The 24,133-nt window shown below is 38.4% G+C and overlaps 1 protein-coding gene across 4 annotated transcripts; it reads right to left on the reverse strand.

Moving 5' to 3' along the window:
* Nucleotides 1-1,405: 1,405 nt before the first annotated feature.
* LOC110828369 (coactosin-like protein) lies at nucleotides 1,406-24,081 on the reverse strand. Of its 4 annotated transcripts, XM_022061034.2 has the most exons (6): nucleotides 23,868-24,081; nucleotides 6,347-6,429; nucleotides 5,017-5,134; nucleotides 3,718-3,840; nucleotides 2,340-2,433; nucleotides 1,406-1,707 (listed from the first exon to the last, which is right to left on the reverse strand). In XM_022061034.2, exons 1-6 carry the CDS (start codon nucleotides 23,919-23,921, stop codon nucleotides 1,688-1,690), a joined length of 492 nt encoding a protein of 163 aa, XP_021916726.1. In that variant the 5' UTR covers nucleotides 23,922-24,081; the 3' UTR covers nucleotides 1,406-1,687. The 4 variants fall into 4 exon arrangements, with proteins under 4 accessions (XP_021916726.1, XP_021916725.1, XP_021916728.1 ...); XM_022061033.2 differs by having other exon boundaries at nucleotides 1,406-2,433; XM_022061036.2 differs by lacking the exon at nucleotides 23,868-24,081 and adding an exon at nucleotides 21,597-21,722 and having other exon boundaries at nucleotides 1,406-2,433.
* Between the last annotated feature and the right edge of the window lie 52 nt (nucleotides 24,082-24,133).

Consider the following 24,133-nt stretch of genomic DNA (forward strand, 5'->3'; position numbering starts at 1 on the left):
TTCTTCAAAGGACCAAATTCTCCCTCAACTATTAAAGGTAAATAATCATTTATGCTTGCTTAAAGAACACCATAAAACATTTTGTGATCAATCCATGGCAGCTGTGTTACAGAACTTGTCACAAATCTTGAGTGAGCTGAAACACAAGTCTGCCCTGTTGACTCAAATTCTGAGAGTTGCAACCAATCTTTTATGCAGCTCATACCAAAGCCCCCAAAATTTGATTTCAGTTTACAGTTCAGACAATGCAGCATTCTCCACAAATTAACAACAGATACTGGTTTCATACTACTTGCTATTAGAAGTTTCAACCCACCCAAAGAAGGGACAACTCTCCCATGAGGTATTCCCACACATGAGTAGCATTTCTTACCATCACATTTCAAGCCAGGCCTGCAAGTCAGCCGAATATGAATTTTAAACTCAAATTATTTGCTATTGGAGCATATAGCAAATTTACTAGATTCTTGTCCTGAAGATGATATTGCAGCAACATTCAGATTTAACAGTTACCTGTAGTGTAGAATATGATGGTTGGATGACCATTCCAAACAATACTTTGGTACTGTATGCAACTGCAGCACAGTGCAAAAATATGTTTCTGAATTGTAGTGCTTGGAGAGCAGTAAAGGCATCATGGGTTATTAATAATGCATACCTACATCTAATATCTTAGGAAATTGCAACATAACCACACAATAATTTAATATTAACAAGTGTAACAAATTCTATGATTGTAACAGTACCTTACATTAGGCCATGATTACTTCCCTCCAAGTCTCTTAAAATTCATTATTCAACAATCATCCCAACATTTGATGTTATATAATCTGAGCAACTGACACCATTGTTAAATAAACCCTAAATAAATACGTACATTGATGTACCCCTATAACAGGGAAGAGAATTCATATTACTTCACCACGATGTAAAACCTTTTAGCAATTTTGAATGTTCCAAGACAAATCCAAGTTCCTCACTGCAGTATTCACCTGTGAAGTGGAGTCTCGGTGAACTAAAGGAAAACTGGGTAAGGTAAGGAGTCATATCTTTATGTGGTAATTAAGTTGGGTATACTTTAGCAAGACTTGTAAAATATAACTTTCTGCTATCTAGCATCATTACTCAGAACTTTTAGTCCTCAGTGAATGCAAGCAGACAGACATAAAACTGGGTTCTTATAATAAGTTTCCAGTTTAAAATGTTGATTAAACCATTGGCGTCTAACACTGAGCTACATTAATAGGCAGCCATAGTATTCGTAGAACTGCACTATGGCCAGAGTTCATGTTTTCATTACACCTTCCTGTGTGCTATTTGCTCTGACTGCAATTTAAATAGTAATCCCAGGCCAAACTGCAGACCATTGATAGCAGACTCTAATGGGCTAAGAATTACAAATACAAATTCTTATAAATTTTAATGTATATATTCCTTACAAACAGGTTTATAGTTTGTTGTAGATTTTTGAAGTTTACTTATTAATGAAAACATTTCCTTTCCAAAGAGTAAAATTAAGCTATGGTTGCTGCTACATTGATTCTTGCATAACAAATTAAGTTACAAACAGAAACAAGATCGATATAAATAAAATGTTTATGTCCTCACTTATGATCATCTTATTTGCAAATCTATTGTGATATTTAAAGCAGCAATAACTCTCCATAGTAATTACATCTTCCTCTCTTCAAACTGTAATCCAGCACTCTATAAAATAAACCAAATGTTATGGTGAGATTTCGTTCTTACAGCAGCAATTATGAAGATGACTGTCTTCTGGAACAATGTACCATGTAGTCTGACAGAAATGTACTGACGTTTCAGAGGTGCTTGCTGCCATCTCATTGCCCAAATAATGTAGGAAACAAGCACCTCTGAAATGTCAGTACACTTCTGTCAGAATAATGGTACAACGTAAGATTTGAGGTTTTCACAGCGGTGAGTATGAAGATTTCCGTCTTCTGGGTTGTTGTGCTGTGCAGACTGGTCGATGTTAACATCGACCAGACTACACAGCACAACAACCCAGAAGACGGAAATCTTAATGGTACAATGTCCCAGAAGACAGTTGCCTTCAGCTATATGTTATGTTGGAAGAATTAAAATATTGAAATTGTTGTATGACATGTTTCTCTTAATTTACACTTAAATATTACAAGACTAGTGCCTCCAGTTTAATACTTACGAAGACTACAAAATATTTCTGTCATAAACGTACACAAGTTTGTGATCATTATTGGCAATTTGATTCACTGATACAAAAATTCTGAAGTGTTCCATCACTTGTCTTGTCACATACTAGGCCTACTGGACCTGCTAAGCATCACGCATGCCAGTACCATAGTTAGCTCCGCCAGCACGCAGAAGTTGCTCACGGAAGTGATCAATTTCAAACTCATTTTTGTTTTCCAGTTGTAGCTCCACAGCAAAATTCTGTGACAGAAAACAAACAACAAAAACTAGACAAAAATATGTAAACTAATATTATTACAGATACAAGGAAGGGAGGGGAAGACCATGTAGTGACGGCACATACGGACAGACAACCCAGTCCTTCCTTGTATACTGTCAGGTGTTATGCCATCTTGCTCCTACTGCTCCTTTCATATGTCCTTCCCCTTTTTAAGCGATGTAGCTGAAGCTCAGGGTTATTATGCGTACATTGTTTTGGGGGACCTGTGACTAAAAATCTTACACCTGAACACAACAGTGTATGAAGAAGTAATGAACAGAAGAATAAAAAATGTAAATCTGAGAGGAATCCATTAGGACAACAGCAATGATGAACATGGAGTGGATGGAACCAAACTGCAGGCTGTGACATTCAGTTACAAGATTTGTAGTACAAAACCTTCATCATAGAACATAAAACAAATACCAGCATGTCCTGGATGATGACCCCACACCCCCACCAAAAATTATATTATGGTCTTGTGGTAGTGTGCTTGCCATGGACCCAAGGTTCACAGGTTCCACCCCTAGATAAGGTCGATGGATTTTTAAGGGTGATAAAAATCCATAGCAAGTCTTCCTTCAGAAGGAAAGTAAAGCTGACGGTGCCACGTCACAGATTTACGGCATGTAAAAGAACCTTATGACTCTGAAAGAAATGTTCTGTAAGCAAAATTCAGTGGCCGTTGTCACCCATGTCTCTTCTGGTTCGCTACTAGAGGGCTCTAGCAGACAAATCAGGAATGAGTAGAAATTATATGGAAACAGCAGTCTTGTCACCTGCTACTCTGAGGCACTAGAAGATTAATATGACAAGTTGCCTTGAACAACAGGCCATGGGCCCAGTCCTTGAAGGATGATAAGAATTTCTCTATATGACTTGGGATGGCCCGTGACCATACAGCCAGTCTTTACTAGTGTTTAATAGATTTCCCTTCTGAAAGGAAGAAATGTAGTGTTAACTATCTGAACAGTGTAACTACAATATATACAAAATGTAATGTTTTCTGAATACAAATGGGCCAGTCTTCACATCAGCAAACAAAGTGTCTGTCATTGTGCATTTCTCTGGTGAATATTCTTTTAAAACATTTCACTGCTGAAAAGTTCCAGAACCGCATTTTGTAAAGTGTTACCTTAGACTACTGCTCAGAGAAATAATATTTAAAGAAATTCAGAGTGTAAGAATACATACAATGTACTATATCTCTGTAGCTCGTATATTACGCTTTCCTGATCACACTTCTGCTTGTGAGGTACACTTACCATGATAATCTCTTTGACCATGGCCTTGTCTGTGCTCATCTTGGCCCTTTTGATGACTCCCACTGATGGTCCCACCCAGGTCAAAAACAGAAATTTTTGTCGCTTACTCATTTCATCACCCATCTGTTTGAAAACAATTAAATTTTCAGTCAGATAACTGTAAGCACAGACAATATTCCTTAAATAAAAATTCATAAACAAATTCTGAAAATTTCTCTAAGCCTGGTTGGAAAAGTGGAACAGTTGGGGCCAGTTTTAGACATTTCAGGGTTCTGAGCTATACCATAGCTGATAAGGCAAAACTTTAATAGGAAGAATAATGAAAATAAAAATATTAAAATTTTACAAGCTCGTTGAATTTCAGGGATGATTGTTTACTACTCCTGCTTCACACTTAGGAAGTCCTGATCTCAAATCGCGGCTAGAGGACAGCCATCCTGACAGGTTTTTCATCCAAACAGATTCTGTGGCTTTTGTGCTGTTACTTGCAGACGTATCTAATGTCTTGTAAGACTGCATCCTGTTACAGTTCTTTTTAGAACTACAACGTATTTTTCATCATAGAATTGTGTGATGACTGTTCAAAAATATGTTGTAAATCTTAGGTTATGGTTTTTTGAGTTTCATAACTTAGGATTATCAGTAAGCAGAGAAGAAGCATCTAGGAAGTTGAATGGACACGTACGTATGATATCACCATTCAATTTAAGCCACAAATTGTTTGTATTAAGTAAGAACATGTGGAAAAATATACATTGCATACATACATACATACGCTACTTGAAAAATCATTTAAACAGAGATAGTTGTCAACATTAATACTGTAAATCATATTTCAATTCAGGCTACAGTATAACAAATGTACAAAAGGGAATTTGACATGCAAGTGTTCAGAACCTCCCACTAACCAATGATTAGCTAATTTCTTCTTTTGGCAAATTCTTTCTCCAATACAACAAATGAAAATAATCTGTATATTCTACAGCTGAGAAAGTTATAAAATTTGGCAGTATAGCCCCTTTCTTTTACAGAATAAAATTTATAAAAAAACATGAAATTCAGATATCCACACCATGACTTCTGGATCGAGTCAGCTTGGAAGAATTCATGCCCCTTATCAAAAGTTGAAAAAAAAAGGCATCCCAAACATAATAAGCAACACAACTCATTTCTACCACAATCAGAAACAGAGTTTGTATCTATGTAGAAGACCATATAGATTACAATCACAATTCTGGGATGTGCTTCAACCAAAAATTGATCAATACCTGCCCTCTACTCCTCCGAGAAACATTTTACCTGAAGTCTGATGTACCCAAAAGCTCTTTCATCATCAGCAAACTGTTCACGGAATTTCTCAAATTGTGTACCCTTGGCTGAGCAGAAGATGTGCGTGTCTTCAAACTTGAATACAGCCCTGAAACAATCACAGCTTTGATTTAAAGTTGTACTCACATGTTAGTAAACTCTACAAAAACAAAACTAGTTCACCATACTTATCACTGTCTTGCATACACGTTTAAATAAAACCATTTGCTGAAGTGAATTAAATAACAAATTTGTAAGAGAATACGGAACAATACTAGACACTTTTTGTTTAACTGCGATGACAAGTGTTTTTCCATTCGTCAGGATCTGAGCAGCTTCTGACTTTCGAACGTAAGAGGTGCGAGTATAACAAGGGATATTGTTTTAGTAAGTTGACCATTATGTACCTATTCACCACGCCACAAAAGGGAGAAGATGAAAGCTACATGCTGTCTTACTTAGACATAGGTATCTGGTCAGTCCCACCGGCGATCACCCTGAAGATGGAGGCAGCAAGGACCTCTGAAACGTCGGTAAACTTATACCAGACTACGCGGCGCAACGACCCAGAAGACAGCCATCTTCAGACTCAACGCCGTGAAAAACTCAAATCCTACAATACGTTTATTGTTTTAGTATTACAGATCTCTATTGTTTTGGACAGATACTGTGATTGGAAAAATTTAGGTACCGTGCTAGAAAAAAAACACACAAAAGCAAAGGTCATGTAGAAATAATGTCAAAATGGCTTTAATTGGAGCAACTACTTGTGGAAGGAAAAGCCACAGATTATGAGAACTAACCACGTATTCAGCAATACATACTAGCAGGATTTTCTGGAAAGCTGATAAGCATTACGCAACTCCGTTCTTAGAGAACACAGGAAACATTTTTCTTATGTTCAGCTCAAATTAATGAAATTTTATAGATTTGGTAAAACTTTTACAGAAATATTCCCCAATACTGCGAGAACATTTTCGTAGCACACACGAAACTGAAATTCTAGACCATTATTTAAGTCATGAAATACAGAATGAACTAACATTATTATTAATATCATCATCATCCTAGCATCTTCACATGGGTCTAACATTCGAACTCATGGATACTACATGCCCAACCCATCCCACCGCCCTTGGAAAGTTCCTCATTATGTAAGTGTCTCCATTTTCCTGTTGCTTCCTGTCCCTCAGGACCACCCTGTTCTCAGACACCATAACCCATTCTGATGATTTCGAGCATGCGCGTATGAGGCAGAAATGGAAAAGTGGTCTACATCCGCAGTGTGCAAGATGCAATTCACCACATCGCAGTATCTCACCATTCTGTATCGGAGTTATCAGAACGGACGTCCTCATAAGCTGCTGTGATCTTATCTCGGTCTATGCTTGTTGTCATGGCAGCCTGGAACAAACAAACACAAACTTAAGCAATGAATAAATACTGCAGTAATGATAATGACGAGGAAATCCAAGAGATTTCGCAGTGTCAAACAATAAAACTGAACGTTCCGCTCTTACACTGCGTCCAACCTAACCTTTCCGGTGGGTGACGTCATTTGTGGGAATAAGGAAAGGGAAGAAGTCGTGTGATGGGGTGAGTGAGTCATTCATTCCGCTACATTCTTGATTCTTGATAAAATGGACAAAACGAAATGCCGGGTAACCGAAGGTCGGAAAATCGTGACTCGACTGTATAAGATAACGGCCATCCTTACCAGTCTATGCGCTTACACTGCGCTGGGCCGTGTGACTTGTCCGCATAAACCACGATTGAAAGTGTCCTCGAATCGAGGGTTTTCAGTCCCTCCATGACAGGCTGGGACATTCAACCTGACCGCGACAGAAAATTCTCCTATGATTTGATTTTCATACTCGTCCCTAAGTTCTTGTTCGATGCTATATAACTTTATTTATTTATTTATTTAGTGTTCTGTCTGACGACAGGTCCATATGAACAGGATCCTCCCATCCTTTTCTCGGACTGGGACCTGTTCATATACGTTCTTGGCAGATGATCCAGAAGTGGTTTGCCATTGCCTTCTTCTGTGTGTGAATGGAGTAATTGTTGGGATGCCACGGAGGAAAACTCCGTGTTGCCTAGACCACGGCCTTGCCCAACACAAGTTATAAATTCGGGCACCGCCGGGAATCGAACCCGAGACCCCAGGATTACAAGGCCAACGTTCTAACCGCTAGACCACCGTGGCAATTCTATATAACTTGTGAAGTTTAAATAGCGTCATTAAATAACTTTTAAAACAAACATTCCTTTTATGAAGTGTTTGTAACACGGCAATGCATATTAGAAAATCTTCAAGATGTTACGGAACGTATTTCATGGCACAAGCTAGACGTACGAAATAAAACAATGTCATATGAGGAACTGATAAACGTATGTTACATAACACAGTTAATTTCGTTAATGGTTGCAATTTTATATTCAAGATTTGTATCGAACAATGGCGGACTCTTGTAAGAATGACATCTTAACTTCGCATTGTGTAACAGGCGGGGTATATCTTCGCCAATTGAGCTAGCCTACTAGTAGCTTATCAAGGACTTCGCTATATATATTCTACTAAGTTGTTTGTCCTATGCAGGGTAAAATGTGTGACGACCTTCTTGTAAATTTCTAGTCTATTTTGACCAAATTTATTCGGTTAATTTCCGTAAGAGCTTTAAATATCAATTGCATCAAAGGATTAATACGCCATTACAACGAAGCCTGTGTTCACACGTGACGAACCGTGTCACGTGGTTCAAGGAACAACAGACGCTTCTGGGTATGCCATTAGTCGTCATTATCTTCATCACTTTAATTATCATTATCTCTCTCCGTTAATTCGAAAGCAAATAGTAGTCCCTTAAGCCGCCAACTTTCACATTAATTCAACTAAATCGTGACGAATTGTTCAACCAACAAAACTTGTGAGAAATAAATGTCTGCGATTTCTAATTGATACAGGTGCTTGATGTAATGAAAATTATTTGGGTTATGAATGGAAATTGGGGGGGGGGGGCGTAGGGGCTTCTGTGCCTCTCGGGATACCAGGCGTGTAAGGTGAGTGACTCATCGCCCTGATGATGGAGGCAGCAAGGACCTCTAAAACTTCGATAAACTTCTACCATACTACACGACACAGCAACCCAGAAGACATTCATCTTCTATTAAAACATTATTTAAAATTCACTTAAACTCAATTTTAGTTTCACACTTTGCTGAAAGTTTACGGGTTATTACGTGTTCTTCGCGCTCTGGCTGTCCGTGTGTGTTCCCTTTCTCTAAACACAAGGACCAAAGTATCCTTGTTGGGGCCAATTTATGCGGAACAGTGCTTCGTGAAAACAGCATTAGATCCAAATAGTCTTTTCAGGACAAATAGCGTGGTCTTCAGTGTCGAAATACATAATATTTTTCCCGCAACTGCACAGCCTCAATCAGACCAATCAAATGGAGTCTCCGCAAACATTAGAGTGATTATCGAAATAGTTTTTTAAACGCGTTACATACTTCAATAAACTGTCTGTAAAATTATAATGTGGATTATTCAGACGTAATTGCTTTTTTGTGTAAACTATGTTACTACATGGCGAGAACGGCAAGTAATTTCCAGCTTTAATAATATATTTCTTCTTGAAGTTAAATGATCTGCCCAGCAAATATCGTGTCCTTTCTGCAGACACAGGATTTAACAAAACTCTGACTTTTCTTTCAAGTCAACACATTTCAGATAAGTTACCATTCTCTCATCTTCCACAGTCGTCGTCGAATTTCTACGTGAAGGAATATTATATAAAAGCATACAACTTCAGTTCAGATGATACTTCATTTTACAGACAGTCTTAAGGGTACATTAAAATAGGTAAGAAAATTAGATAAATATTTCAGTTATTAAGAAAGTCTTTAGAATGAAATAATAATTTAAACAGATGCATAGGCCCAGCTGTGATCTCTTCCTTTTCAATTTTTTTCGTAGACTTATAATGAACAATAAGGCAAGCTCTGGCTAGTTCTCACAGCAAACAGCGACGAGGAATACGCTGCTACATTATCAAATATATCAAAAAGTCTAAGCATCAGCTCTCATGATGGAGGCAGTGTTTTCCTCTGAAATTTTGACACCCAGCTAGAATATCACATGACGTAACAACACAAAAGATGATGAACTGGCCTGCCCCTACCGGGAATCGAACCCCTGTCTCGTTCAACTCTTTGCCCCCGATTAACACGCTGTACTACCCCTGGCTCAAAAGTTCAGTACAATTTCAATCCCACTTCAAACTCATCAAGTATCCATGCAAATTCCAGCCAAGATTTTTCCAATTCACCCAAGTATTGACCGGTTAAAATATCGAAAGGAGACCAGTCAGAAACTGTTCTAGTCAACTGACCATGCACTACATGGAGCTGCAGCTTTCACGATGATAGAATTACGTGGGGCAAGATTACATCACCAAAGTTAGGGTCTTAGTGTTCTTAGATTGTTTCACGCTGTAATTTCTCGTCGTTTCGTCAAATGACACTGCAATATAAACTAATATTTACTACTATCTGAGCACGTGACCAGTCAGCGTTGGCGGAAATAAAACTTCTGTTGAACAGTGACATAATTTACTACGACATTACATTTTCTTCCTTTCTGCAAGCGCCAGACTCCGCTGTTGAAAGAAATCGCCCCCCTTTCTTGCGGAATCCAGAGTTCCATTACCGTAATCCACTTCACAAACTTTTTTTTTATCCGATCCCTGATAAACGATGCAGTGGTTATCACTTTATTCGCATCCGGGAGGTCCCAGGTTTATCAACCGGGAAACTGTCTTCCTTCCTTCCTCAATCCTTCTGATTCACTATGAATCATTCGACGATTGAACGCGATATGATGAATGCAGTTAAGAAAGCGTTGTAATTATAGCTGTTAATTTACATGCACGCATCACATATAAGTTCATAACGGTGCAAGGTCGTATTGATGCAGGGCAGGTAGGAATCCTATCAGACAGCTTCATGATTCGGTCTTTGAACCCGGATCCAGTATGCATCAATAATCGTGGTGAACTAGGTCTGGCTGGAACCGTATAACAAGTTCCACTCAAAGAAAAAAAAAAGTGGTTTCGGTAAGGTACGTCATAACGAAGCAGCTCTGGTCTGTCGGAGACTGGATGCTCAAGGACACGTGGCGAGGCAAATGACACGAGATGCTCATTCGAAGAAACACGGCAACGACGGAGTGTTAGGTGTGCGGACTGATCGACAAAGTTCCCGAAGAACATACCGCCTCTTATTTCATGGTAGAAAAGAAAGGTTATTCTGCGTCCATGTACAAACCAATTTAAATAAATTTAAATAAAAAAGTTTGTTGTCCCGTCTAATTCGTAAAATTTCCAGTTCCTTGCAAACTATACGAAGCTTTAACGGCGACTAAGTATAGTGAATTCTTCTCGGGCTACAAGCCGTGTAAGGTGGTTTAATGGACAAACCACCAACGTTTCGAGAACCATCTTCGTCCTCGTCCTCAGGGAACTGAAACTGAATTCATTAAACTACACGAACATCGTCTTGAGGATGGAGGCAGCAAGCACCTCTGTAATGTCCACATTTCTACAAGATTACACGGCGCAACAACCCGGAAGACAGTCATCAACTACACAAACGACATCATTCTCCTCGCTTTGTTCCCATTTATAAACTCCGGAGACACGTTAAATCCTATCATTAATTCTCAAAACTAACATTTTTATTAAAATACCCTCTTACAGCATAAATATTATTCTAATTTCGAGTAGCATTAGGTTCAAATTTTCAAACGCATTGAAAGCCCACCTAAATTTCCATGACAAAGGAGCGTATGTATGCAGTTCTCGTCTACGTATATTAAGCGTGCAAATTATCCACATCCCGAAGTAACCATGGCCTCAGGTGTGAGGAACGCGAGGCCCTGGGACTTTGCCCACCCCTTCACAGTCACTGGTGTGAACCGTTAATTAGCATCGTCTCTTCAAAATGTTATAAGTTTCAAATGCCAACGGATAATTCGACACAGGACTCTATTCACAGAGGAGTTTTACCAATTCAAGCTTTCATCCTGGGATTTAGACAAGGACTAATAATAAATTCTTTGATGGAAAGGCAGACATTCATGGCAATGTCATAATCTGAGAACAGTAAAATACACAGATTTAATCATTTGAATAAAAATTTTCTTGGATATTATCCATCGTCTAGTAAATAAAATATAAAACGTAAAACGACGTTTTGGAGATGGAGCTCTATCTCCGTCTTCAGGTTCCTACACAGTTGGGCCCACTAGATAGAGCTAATCCCAATCTCCGGACAAAGTAAAAAAGTGAAAGTCCCGGAATAAAAAGACATCACCACACCATCCATCCGTGGGACGTACAAGAATAAAATAGAAATAGTAGAAAGATAATTCGTTAAACACGAAAAAGCCAAATAAAAACTTGTCAGTGGAACGACGGTTCCGGAGAATGTGACGTAAATACGTCTATACGGAAAGGAAGTTTATATATTGGCTTTATTCTAAATATTTCCTTTATACATGCTTTACAATTTAGATAAATTTGATTAAGACATTGATTAATCAACTTGAATTAGTTACGCTTAAGATGAGTCTGTGGTAGCTGAAATATGTTATAACTTAAACTATATGTTTTAACCCTTCATTCGGGGGAGGGGGGGGGGGTTAGTTTAGTTTCTTACACAAGGTTGGTTGCGTTTTAAAATCTTAAGTAACACACTACAAACTTGACCATCCCCATTGGTCCAGTGATTAAAAAGCAATCAACCCCCCTTCGGTGGGGTTGGTTGCGTTATAAAATCTTGAATAAGACACTAAACTAACCCCCCCCCCAGGGGGTTAGTTTAGTGTATCATTCAAGTGTTTTAACCCTTAAGTAAGAGACTAAACTCCAACAACACAACAATGCCGAGTAAACAGATGACGTTTCCTAGGTAACATAAGAATGAAGTTACACTTTTTCGTTCCCCTTTTTTGCCGAATGACCCTTCAATATAGACGTATTTACGTCAAAAACAAAGACACACAAAAAGTGGGAATAAATACAATATGACCATTAATTTGATATACATAGATTTAAGTCAGCTACAAATTTCCTCCAGATTACGTCACGCTAATTATGAGCCAAGTGACGGCCGTAAGCACAGAATAATGTATCAGGCAGGTGACAGTTGCCTATGAGCGTCGCAAGGGACTTTCCTAATGGACACGTCAAAATATTTGACATAAATACACAGGGCTCTGATGCTGAAAGACGTCATTACATCCGATCGATGCAGTATCTTCTGTGCCACGAGACACCCACTCTGCGTCAACGGCTACAAAGAACCATGATTCTACACACGTCTACCTGAATATGGAATTTCTTTGAAACTTACAAAGCAATGGAAATTTGAGAAAAAACATGAACAAGAATTCATATTCCAGACAATCACAGGCGTGTGTTAATGTAACCTAGAAAACCAGAGTAAAATATGAAACTCGCCCTGATGATGGAGGCAGCAATGACCTCTGAAACATTAATCCTACAGAGTAAAATATTTTCGGTGGCGTTAGTGGTGGTCCCATGTTATTAACAACTGAAGGTAATCAAAATACACGAGGCTGGGATGATATCCGATGGCATAAAATTTCATTAAGACTGGGCTACTGTTTCAAAATTTATAAGGGCGGGACACAGCAGATTTGTGTCTTATAAGCCAGTTTTATTTCTAAGGGAACGTAAACCAAATACTGACTTTACTTGCAAAATGTAAACCTGGCATAAAATATACCGTTCATTAACATCGGCAGGTTTCAGCCGAAAAAATGACGTCATTGTGACGTACGGAGCATATTTGACTGCGACAAAATACATGCCCGTGCCATTTATTTATTGGTTCTATGGCAAATGTATGTAGCGACCGGCAAATTTCTCGTAAGAAAGGCAGGAATCCCCGAAATACTACTTAGAAACACGTTTTATTGAAAAGTGTAAAACATCAGGGCATAAGAATTAAAATCGGTAATTATGTTTGCTTAATTATGCTACAGAACGTTCACATATAAAACACGTGTTGCTGCTTCGTACAGGAGAACATGAACAGAACAACACATGAATGTGTGAACAATCTTTTGTTTCCACGTATCAGCACATAAAAATTTTGTGATACTGTGTTACAGACGAATTAATATCATTACTTATCTTTGCTTAATTAACGATTCTAATCTGAGTTCACGTACCGCTATCTCAAAGACGAAGATCTTATATGAAGGTTATAATACATGTACGCCTCCCTTGACTGCTTTACCATGGCAACGGTTATAACACACATTCATAAGGTCGAATATCCTGTAACACCAGCAAATTATTACCAACCAACCAACCAACCAACCAACCAACATTGCTTATTACGTAGATAAATGGTTAGCTCTGCAGCATATTTGTATCTGGATCTAATGATGGGGTCTCGGGTTCGATTCCCGGCGGTTCCCGAATTTATAACTTGTGTTGGGCAAGGCCGTGGTCTAGGCAACACGGAGTTTTCCTCCGGGGGCTTCCCCGGTTTCTCCGTGGCATCCCAAAAATTACTCCATTCACACACAAAAGAAGGCAATGGCAAACCACTTCTGGATCATCTGCCAAGAACGTATATGAACAGGTCCCAGTCCGAGAAAAGGATGGAAGGATCCTGTTCATATGGACCTGTCGTCAGACAGAACACTAAATAAAATAAAATTTACACTACATTTAAGATAGACTGTACCTCTAGCTCACTGTCAGGTGGAAATATTAATAATCCGTACGAGACAAGCTATTTTTTTCTTAGAATGACAAATATGGAAAGATTTTGATAGTATGTTTAAAAAATCTTCATTTAACTAAGAGAAAAATATTCTGTTCATTTAGTTCTGGACCCAGATGAAATAACAAATTACCTTTGAGAACGCCGTTAAAGCTGAGAAGCCTGCGTAGTTTAATTACCATTGCCCTTTGAAGGGCTGAGTAGGCCTCCCATAGTTCACGAACGCTGCACAGAACACACAACTAGGGTTTCGGTTTGGGCCCAGCTGCTCTCCACGGAATTCTTTTGCTAGTTCCGACTGGGGCTTCGAATGCATTCTAACTACTCTGCCCACAGTTTGGATGTTTCTAACGCCTATCACAAATTATTCCAGTCAATAATGTACTTACATTTGTAATGACGATGTTTCATTTTAATAAAAGCGCGTTTTAATTTCTGTTTTGAGTTTTGTCTGAAAGAATTAAAATTTTAGTAAACTGAGTACAAAACGGGAGTGTGTTATTTCAAATTAATTTCTAGCCTTGTGTTATGTATGTGAGGATTCTTATAGTGTGATATTCAATTAATTTATTTACCATAACGAGGCATTCACGAAGTTCCCAGCAATAACCCACATGTATTTCCATTCTTCCCTTTCTGAGTGTCAGTGGTTCAATTTAATTATCATCTCACCTGAGTGAAGAACCGATTTTCGCAAATATGTCTAAAATGAGTAAAATTTATTTTTCTTGGAACAACAATCGAATTCGGAACAATTCACCCTCCACTGCAGAGATTTCCAAAATCCTCACTAAGACAAGCAATAGGACTGCTTGAATAAAGAAGAATCAGAACATCGATGTCCACACAAAAAAACGCCCACAAACATTCACAATGCGAGCGAAGTTAGAAACAACACGTCTGCATTTTACTGAACAGCTTTCGGAATCGACAACAACTGCCTCATTCATCTCTCTTTGCAACAAAGTTTTCCTCGTATAACAGTGAATTAGTCCCACACTGAAACAGCAACAGTAATATAGTGGTAAGAACACGGCATTTCAGTAAATGCGGGCTCACTGCAGCAAAATGGGAATAATACAGGGCGTGTCATTTAAAACGCAACCCAACAACAATCACAACACAAAAATAAACCAGAAAGAAACAGGTCCACCCCTGTAACAGACTCTCCAACGTCCTCCGTGACAGTCGAATCAAGGTCGACTTGTTACTAGGCCGCCGCTGAAGCAAAGGTTCATCAAACATGGTGAATTCACGAACAATGCTTCACGTCGAAATCGTTTTGCTGTTTCTGAAGCACTTAGCAGTGCGTATCCTGACAAGAAGGTACCAAATAAGACAATACACCTAATGGCAAAAATATTTCGGAGCAAAGAATGTGTTTGTCTGCTGTAAGCGCTCGTCGAGTGACAGAACAGCTGAATCAGTTCGGTACCGATAATTTCTTTTTAAATAATGCAACCGACGCTATAAATTCATATAATTTATCATCGATAAATGACTAATTTGGTATTATTAAATGAAAAGGATAAAAATGTTATGTCAAATTTGGCAATGAAATAGACTAGAAACTTTCCTACAACAACAAGAAATATTGTAAGGCAATGTAGGTATCAAAGGTCCCCCAAAAATGTAACAAATAGGCACTGAGAATAACAATAACTTACCATATTTACAATTTAAAACAATAAACATGTGACAGGAGTTAAATTCGGTCATGTGACCGTCTGCTAACGAACCTAGAACACTGACTACATTACCTTTTCTTTTATTCCTGTGCAGTGGGCTGTTGTGTTCTACCCGAAACGCCTTGGTTATAAATTTCGGTGTAAGTTTCACGTAAAGGTGAGTTTATTTCGCAATGGCCTACGAATCAGAAACCTGGGTGGAAGTAACCCGACAGTGTCTAGTGCATACCCACGGAATTTCGTCGTAACACAAGATTTACACAAATGAATGGTGAGGTTTCGTGACCTTGCCTTGACTACTACAGAAGCCAGCTTCAGATACGCGTTGACTAATTAGATATTCAGTTTTTGAGATAGTCAATAACGAACCTTGTTCTGAGATGGTAACACTTCTGGATCTCTCCTCTGCACACATCTGAACCGATTGCTATTTCATATATGACTGGTATAAACATCAATAACACCACCTCAACAATAATGTTATATTAATAATATCTAGACACAACTTCCATATACTGAGAAAGATGATAAAATTATAAAATGTAAAAACTATAAATAATTGTAATTTGAGTTTAAAAGTTTATAATTTACACCTGACGACGGTTTGATAAACCGAAACATGTTGTGAATGTTCCGATGTAAATCGAATGCTCGATATGGAACATAAGATGATATTTTAATCATTTTAATTATCTTATCTTACTATTTTATTGTGATTTGACGGTAAACAAATATAATAATTATTTTAATATTCAGTTTTGTTAATATCAGTTTCTGTTTGTAGGTTGTGTTGTGTAAGTACTGAATGGTTCGCAAGAAAATGGTACAGGAAATAACAATTTGGGTTGTTTAACACAAGCTACACGTGATTGAAGTTTTATTTATCGTTAAGCTTTAATTTGTGTAAACTTTGTTGATGCGACGGGTTGTCAGAATGCACTCGCGTTATGTTCGTATGTACAGATCCGACTACATTAACAGATGATCACAGACAGACTTCTAAATTGAAGGAAGTTTCGAAAACATGACAAACAAAATTCCGTTTACAGATTAGAGATTAAGCAAGAATAATTTCCGCTCAACTCGTCAGTACAAGAAACTGATTCACGTTCATGTTGTGCATCAAACTTTAAACTAATTTATTTTAATTTTTTAATCATACGTCGTAGTTCAGTTTGCTAAAACTTTGCTACCCTTATTTCTCAGATGGAACAGAAAGGTATAATTAAATTTAAAAACAGTTTAAATTCTGAGTTAATATACATTATTGTTAAAAGCTAGACAGTAACCTGGGTAATGACACAAGATAATTGTGTATATGTAGCAAACCTAGTTTTCTCGTTCTTTGAAAACAGAACACAACACAGAATATTGCTGGTGAGTGGTTCGCATTGCTGGTTTGTGTTCAAGGGGACCACGTTTAGATTCTCGGCTAGGAGGCCTGCTATCACCGCTTGATATTCGCGGTTTTCCTCATTCTCTCTATGAATAAGGCCGTGATAGTGTTTTAAAACTGTCATTTTATCTTTCTTATTCTTGCTATTTAACTCCATAACGCATAATTCTTCTCGCTATCCAAGTCCGAGGTCCTGTATAACATATGGTTTCTTTACAGCGAAGAGTTCTTAGTCCCCGCCCAGCGCTCAAGCTGGAAGACTGCCCTCTGTCGGCTGTCCGCAACTGCTTATTGCCAGCTACTCTCCAACCTGTTGGCCGTTTCCAGAATCCACAGTCCTTGCTCATCCTTGCTAAATTGCAATGATGGCATTCGACGCAACATAATTACGCCACTGAGAAGTGTCGCTAATCAAACGAAGAAACAATTGTAAGCAAGTAGTCTTCAGCCTAGTTTTGTTAACTAAAGCGCTGAGTAATTTCTTTCGAACCTGTATACCAAGACCGCGTAGTGAAAGCCACGGTTCAGATAGCCAGACTCCAGCACTCATTCATAGATTCGTTGCTGCAGGCTGCCATTAATGCGTGGTTAACGTCCTGGTAACCAAGAAGACTTGGCATGCCCCTCGTGCATTATCCGTACAGCAGATGGTACGCACGGATTCGTGCGTCAAACTGGAAATTCCACTTGACTTCATTTCGTTGTTGATTAAAGCTTCGTGGATATATGGCAGGGAGAAAAATTCAACCCGTTCGATAAATCGAAAAAGAAACTTCAAATAATTTAAATGTAAAAAAAAATTTGGCTGGTTACCGACTCACAGAAAAATCACCAAATATTTTCTCCGCATATGTCAGAATACTGTACAATCATATAAATTCGAACAATATTCATTTTTATGACAGTTATTACCTATGTAGCCCTGTAAAACACAGCTGAAGTGTTTAACGTTTACACTGTACAGCAGTCGCATACACCAGAACAAAACATAAACAATTATTTTTTTGTTAAAATATTAATTACTCTACCAATTGTTTTTATTAAAATATTAATTACTGTAAGTATAGTAATCGTAAATAAGGAAGTCAAATTTATTGACACTTCGTTCTCGCGAAAATAACGTTCGTAAACTGAAAAGTAGGTGTAAATTTACGTGGTACGTTGTAGCTACACGGCATGAAGTCATGAGAGAGGGCAAAGCCCTACCCTGTTCTTAAAATCTCTCGCTTCAATATCACAGGAAAAATATTGAGACCCATAAAACTGTCGCTAGCTTAAACTTTGAAGGTTTACATCCACGTGAAAAACTTGTTTCAACGGAAGCTATTATGTTCATACAAAAATACCAACTCTTAAAAGTTAAGTCGAGGATAAACAACGTCATTAACTGAGCAAATGTTGTGAGAAACATAATAATAAAGACTAGTTGCTTCAAACATTTACGTGGCAATGAAAACAATCCCCAGGACAATCAAAAAGGCAGGACAGAGATCTGCACGGGCCGAAATTTTAGAAATTCACTCGACCCGATCCGTCCCAAGGGCCATGAGACCCGAGCCCCACTTAAACCCGACTTCCTTTTCTTCCAGCCTGAACGAAACCCGATATATTTACACTCTTCCCTGAAATTGCAGTATGCAAAGACAAATCCGCCATAACTGTAGGGCGCACAGGCATCCCCTCTAACGATGATATCGAAACGGATCAACATGTGGTCCAATTCCTTGACTGTGTGATGACGATCTGCTGTGGAAAGCGTAATAATTCCCGACACGAACAACCCAGCTAGCGTCATGAAGTTTAAATCAAGTCTTTAGCTGTCCTATAAATGTTGCTATTCATTTTAGCACAAATATCAGCGCAGTTCCATACTCTGATTTGTCTGCATGCATTTGCATGCGATGCTAATATTATAAATTAACATTTACCCAACGTAGCGGTAGATCACTCTACCAAACTTGTACACTTTGTAGTTCTCTGACGCTGTTTCGCCTCTTTTCTTTTCAAACTAAAAGTGAAATTTCAATTAAAACTTCACACATGTCCATGGCACATCACAAACTTCGTGGACCAAAACATATCTTGAGACGTAAAACAGTCGCTTGGCTATGGTAGCCGTCACAATATTGTATGCTTCAAGGCCACTGACGGGGCTCAAAATCTTCAGGACAGCGCTCATGGGTTTTGAGCAGACTTCACGACTGGCCTTGGCAACGATACGCAGTTTTGCTGCGACCATGAAGCATGCAGTGAAGACATTCCCCTCGTTTCATGGCAAACGAAGGTTGATTACCGTTTTCACAAGAGCTCTCGACCGTTCCTAAACCACATCTAGTCTACATCCAACCCAGTCTATTTCCTTAGAGTCCATTTTAATAAAATCTACGCCTTAGGTTTAAGGACCTCAATTTTTATACATTTCTCAGCCCCGCCCGATCCTTGTAAAGAAATCGCGAATGTTATCTGGAACAAATATGTACGAAATTTAGCATTAATATCTATTAGTTTCAACCACTGAAAGAGAACCACCTAAAGATGACCTATTAAGATCGAAACATGTAGTGAATTTTAATAAACATTGAGACTATAATCAAAGACTGTCAAGCAACAGAATGCAGAATTTTGAACTCTGTAGTCTCCTGATTCACAGGCTGTCTTCATGTCTATTGTCTTCTGTATTCATAATTAGTTCAGTACGGAGTTGCGCAACGCATCTGAGGATTTTAGAAACAAATAAAACAAAACTGAGATCGTTACATTGTCAGGGCAAAAGGCTAGACGTTATCGTTTCAACCAGAAAATGAGATGTCCTACATAGGGAGGTATAAGGCTGGAACGGGCCACATTTACTCAGGTAATTTGACACGGAATCCTCGACTTAAGATCACAAATACGACAAAGCCCAAGCCTGTGCACCTTCATAAGCAGATTCCTAATGTATGTCGTATGAATTTTTTTAGTCAAGAGACAGCACGCGCAATTTGTAAAGTGTCATTTGGAGCCAAGCGCAATATTTGCATTTCGTCATTCGAGACTATCGCGGTCAATAAAAAGAGATAAATAACCTTTCGTAAATAAAACGTTGATAATGCAAGAACAATTACAACTGGGGTCTTGGGTTCGATTCCCGGCGGTGCCCGAATTTATAACTTTTGTTGGGCAAGGCCGTGGTCTAGGCAACACGGAGTTTTCCTCCGGGGGCTTCCCCCGGTTTCTCCGTGGCATCCAAACAATTACTCCATTCACACACAGAAGAAGGCAATGGCAAACCACTTCTGGATCATCTGCTAAGAACGTATATGAACAGGTCCCAGTCCGAGAAAAGGATGGAAGGATCCTGTTCATATGGACCTGTCGTCAGACAGAACACTAAATAAAATAAATTAAACCATCATATTACCAAGAAGGAATAATAAAATACAAACATTTGTAGATTCTTCTTAGGGAACGAATTACAACTGACTTTATAAACAGTCTTTCTTGAGAAACTGATAGTGGCTCAGTTCTTCAAGAAATGCAATGTTACTGTGGATCCCACTGCCCTAAACCAATCCTATCCATTTGTCCAAACTGGGCGTTATGCAATTTTCTGCATTTATTTGTTACTTTGTCCCTCTTAGGGTAATGCACCCTTCTAAGCACTTTGTTGTCGAATATTCTCTGTATACACAAATGTATTACACGGTTAAATTCAATTATCTTATTTTCCTAACAACAAAAGTACAGGGTGATTGATAAATACAGAATATCACTGTCTGTATAAAAGCCCACGCAGGTTACGTCATGTTGTAACCTGCTCGCGCTAGTCGGCCAGCTGTCGAAGTGCGAGGATGTTTTTATCACCAGTGCAACGAGTGTTCACTGTCGGGGTGCGATAAATAGCTGTAGCAAGCCTACAGACCAATTTCAATTCAAATGTTTTTCTCCAGCAGACAAATTCGAAATGTATGTATTGTTGATCCATTGCATCAACATTACACTCACAGCCCCAGAAATTTCGTCAACATGTTTAGTTATACTCGAGAGAATAACACGCTCATGTTGGTATGGAAATGAACAGATTAATTAACATTGGGAAATAGACTGCACCGTTCTGTAAATTAATTAGACTCCCACTTTCTTTGCAACGTTAGCCGCTGCCTTATCTAAGTGACCAAGATTACGATCGTGGTCACTGAGATACACCTCTTTGTTCGTGATGTAGCTTACGTCGGCTTCTTTTCTGTTTTGTCTGCAATAATATTGCAGGAAAGAAACGATGAGTTATGGTTTCAATAGCAACGATTATAAACAATTTACTCTTCATAAGTTCATTTAAAAATGTTCATCTGTACTTTGTAATTTATGATTGGATTAAAATCGACCCAACTGCATTGATTATCCGAGATTCCCAACGCATTAAACGAATTAAACAATTGTTTAATCAAAGCATACGACAACTCTCAAATTAATGTTCTACTGCTGCTAGGACTAAACTCCTAAATGCCAATAAGCATGAGAAAGTCATTCATCAGATCCTAAAAGATGCCCAGCCAATCAAGAAATTCTTTCCCACATAAGGAACTATAATGTTCATTAGCCTTATCACAAAATCAAGCCACACCCTCATCCTATTTCTTTACAGTAAATTCAAATATATCCTCCCATCTACTGCCAGGTCTCACCAAAGCTTTCTTCCTTTCAGGTTTGCTGACTTCAATAATGCACGGAATTCTCAAATCTTCTATGCTCCGCTAACCTCATTTTCCTTAGTTTGATCGCCCTGACGTTAGCGAACAGAACCAACTACAAACCTCATTATTAGGCCTGTTAATTTTTCATCCTCTTACGTACAGCTATTCTGTTCAGCACCCTATTCTCGGACACACTCGGTCTAGAAGGCTGTGAGTCGTGTAGTCTGGCAGAAGCTTACTTGCCGTACACCAGACAGGACTAGCAGACCGGAATAAGCAAACTTGTACCAGGCTACACGGCGCTCCAACCCACCCTCATTCTAGCAGCCATGAGAACCTCAAATCCCACCCTCAAAAGAGTGGCTGGTCTTCGTCTGCATCTCTCTCTCATACGTGCCAGTAAGCCTTCTTGCCTCAGACGCAAAATGACAGCCATTATCGGAAAACATTAGAACAGAGGTTCCCAAACTTTTATACCTTACGCCCCCCTTAAAACATTTCATAAATTTCACGACCCCCTTCCAGAATAAGTGCAAGCAAACAGATTTGACATAAAATTTAGCTGTATGTATACAGCACTGTAAGACAACTAAACTGCCTCAACCAAGAAAAGGATGTTAAAAATGTTTCTCCATATTTCGTTAAAAAAAGTTTTTCATACAAACAACACCCCCCCCCCCCCCAGGAAGCGAGCCCCACACTTTGGGAACCTCTGCATTAGAACATTAATTTGAAATTAAGACGGACCGTTATTTAGCCAATTTCATCCGTAATTATATTAACCCAAAGAAAAGGAGACAAAATACGCCATGGATGTGACTGAGAAACAAATATATTCAAATACTTTTGTCTGTTAATGGAACATTTACAATTAAATTTGGAACCAGATAAGACCAGCCTAAATCATCAAAGCCATGAAGATATTTACGAACATCATTATCTGTTTGGTCTTCTAGTTGTACGCAGTGGTATGTAATTCCGACATTCTTAGTAAAATTTAAAAAGAACGAAGTTACAAGTATGTTACTATGACGAGAAAATAACTAATTTTAATATTGATCCATTTTTCACATTAATTTAAGTTTCTTGGTCAGCTCTTTGGCAAAAATATCAAACTAATCAACTCCATTCATTTCGTTATAGTTGGAGATCGATACCTTTCTTTAAAAACAATTATTGGATGCCTGTACACCTATATTAGTCTATATGAACCGATTACTGCCATAAGGAAAATTTACTTTTCTATAGTGTAATAATTTCCTACTGCAGTTTGAAAATGTCGACATCGAATCGCCACACTCCGCTCCAACCGTCCTGCTAAAATGCGTTTTTAAGTAGGTACTTGCCATTAAACGATACACTAGGATATCATTATGGCAGTTTACCTGTCATGATATTGTATAGACTGGTTTGTATTTTAAAGCACGTAGTAACACAGCGTACTGTGTTTACGGGTTCGAAAATTCATTCGGCCAGCAGCTTGGCTGGAGACCAATTCGATAATAAAATTATGTAATTTCAAAAGAGAATATATGATTAAAAATACGCTAAATTCAGACACTGAAAGTCTATTCATGTCGATTTTGATCCGACTGACAAGGAAACATATCACTACAGGTGCATAAACCTATTAACGAGTCTTGACGAATATTAACTATGAGCTATACTTCCATATAAATTGCCCGGTTATACCAGTTACTTTAAATTAAGCACTGGAAACCAAATAAATTTATTGGTATAAGTAGTATACAGTTCTAGTAATAAAATGCTTTCCATTATAAATTTAAAGGAAGTATCATCGAAAATACAAGGAACTGAACACAACACCGATTAACTTGAATTGTACGCAATTCGAAGTTTCTCACTTCGAAATGAGTTCGTTCGTTAGAGATTGCTCCCTTACAGGATTCATTTGTTCAGTGTGGTCTTGTTCGCAAACTGGGTAAATTTTCAGTGTAGTATACCGAAGTTTGCCCTGTTTATATTATAAATGCGACCTTTTTCCATATAAAGGGCAATAAACTCTGAAAAAAACATGCATACGAAGCCTTCTCAAAAGTATAGGACATTGCCCCCGCGTGTTTTCGCTGTAGCTGCACTGCCTATCATGTTAATCGGTGATCCTTATTGAACAGTATTAATTTATTTTTATGAAACAAAAGGGCAGCATTCCACTGAAAACTAAAAAAGAAGTTCGTAAACTCTATTTTTCGGCTTCCAGGAACAATTAAAAGTCTTCCACGTATTAAGTCATGCTCTCACCTTTCTCGGTCCATCTTGAATTATAGCATCATATTCCAGTCCTTCTTCAGACATCTTTTCAAATATTTGGTATTTAAAAAACTAGAAATATCACAAATTCTTGAAGCACCTGAAGCTCATAGAGCAAATTTACCGCATATGTTCAAGAGCGAATCCCCGTTTCCGACCGTAGATAAGCTACGTAGTTCACGACTGACAAATGACAGCCAGCAGACGACTTGCTGGACTGACATTAGACATTAGCAGAGTCATCTATCCATTGAATT

The sequence above is a fragment of the Zootermopsis nevadensis genome, unplaced genomic scaffold (genome assembly GCF_977971745.1).
Source record: "Zootermopsis nevadensis isolate Lab colony 2312 unplaced genomic scaffold, Znev_1.0 Znev_ptg000012l, whole genome shotgun sequence".
NCBI lineage: Eukaryota > Metazoa > Arthropoda > Insecta > Blattodea > Termopsidae > Zootermopsis > Zootermopsis nevadensis.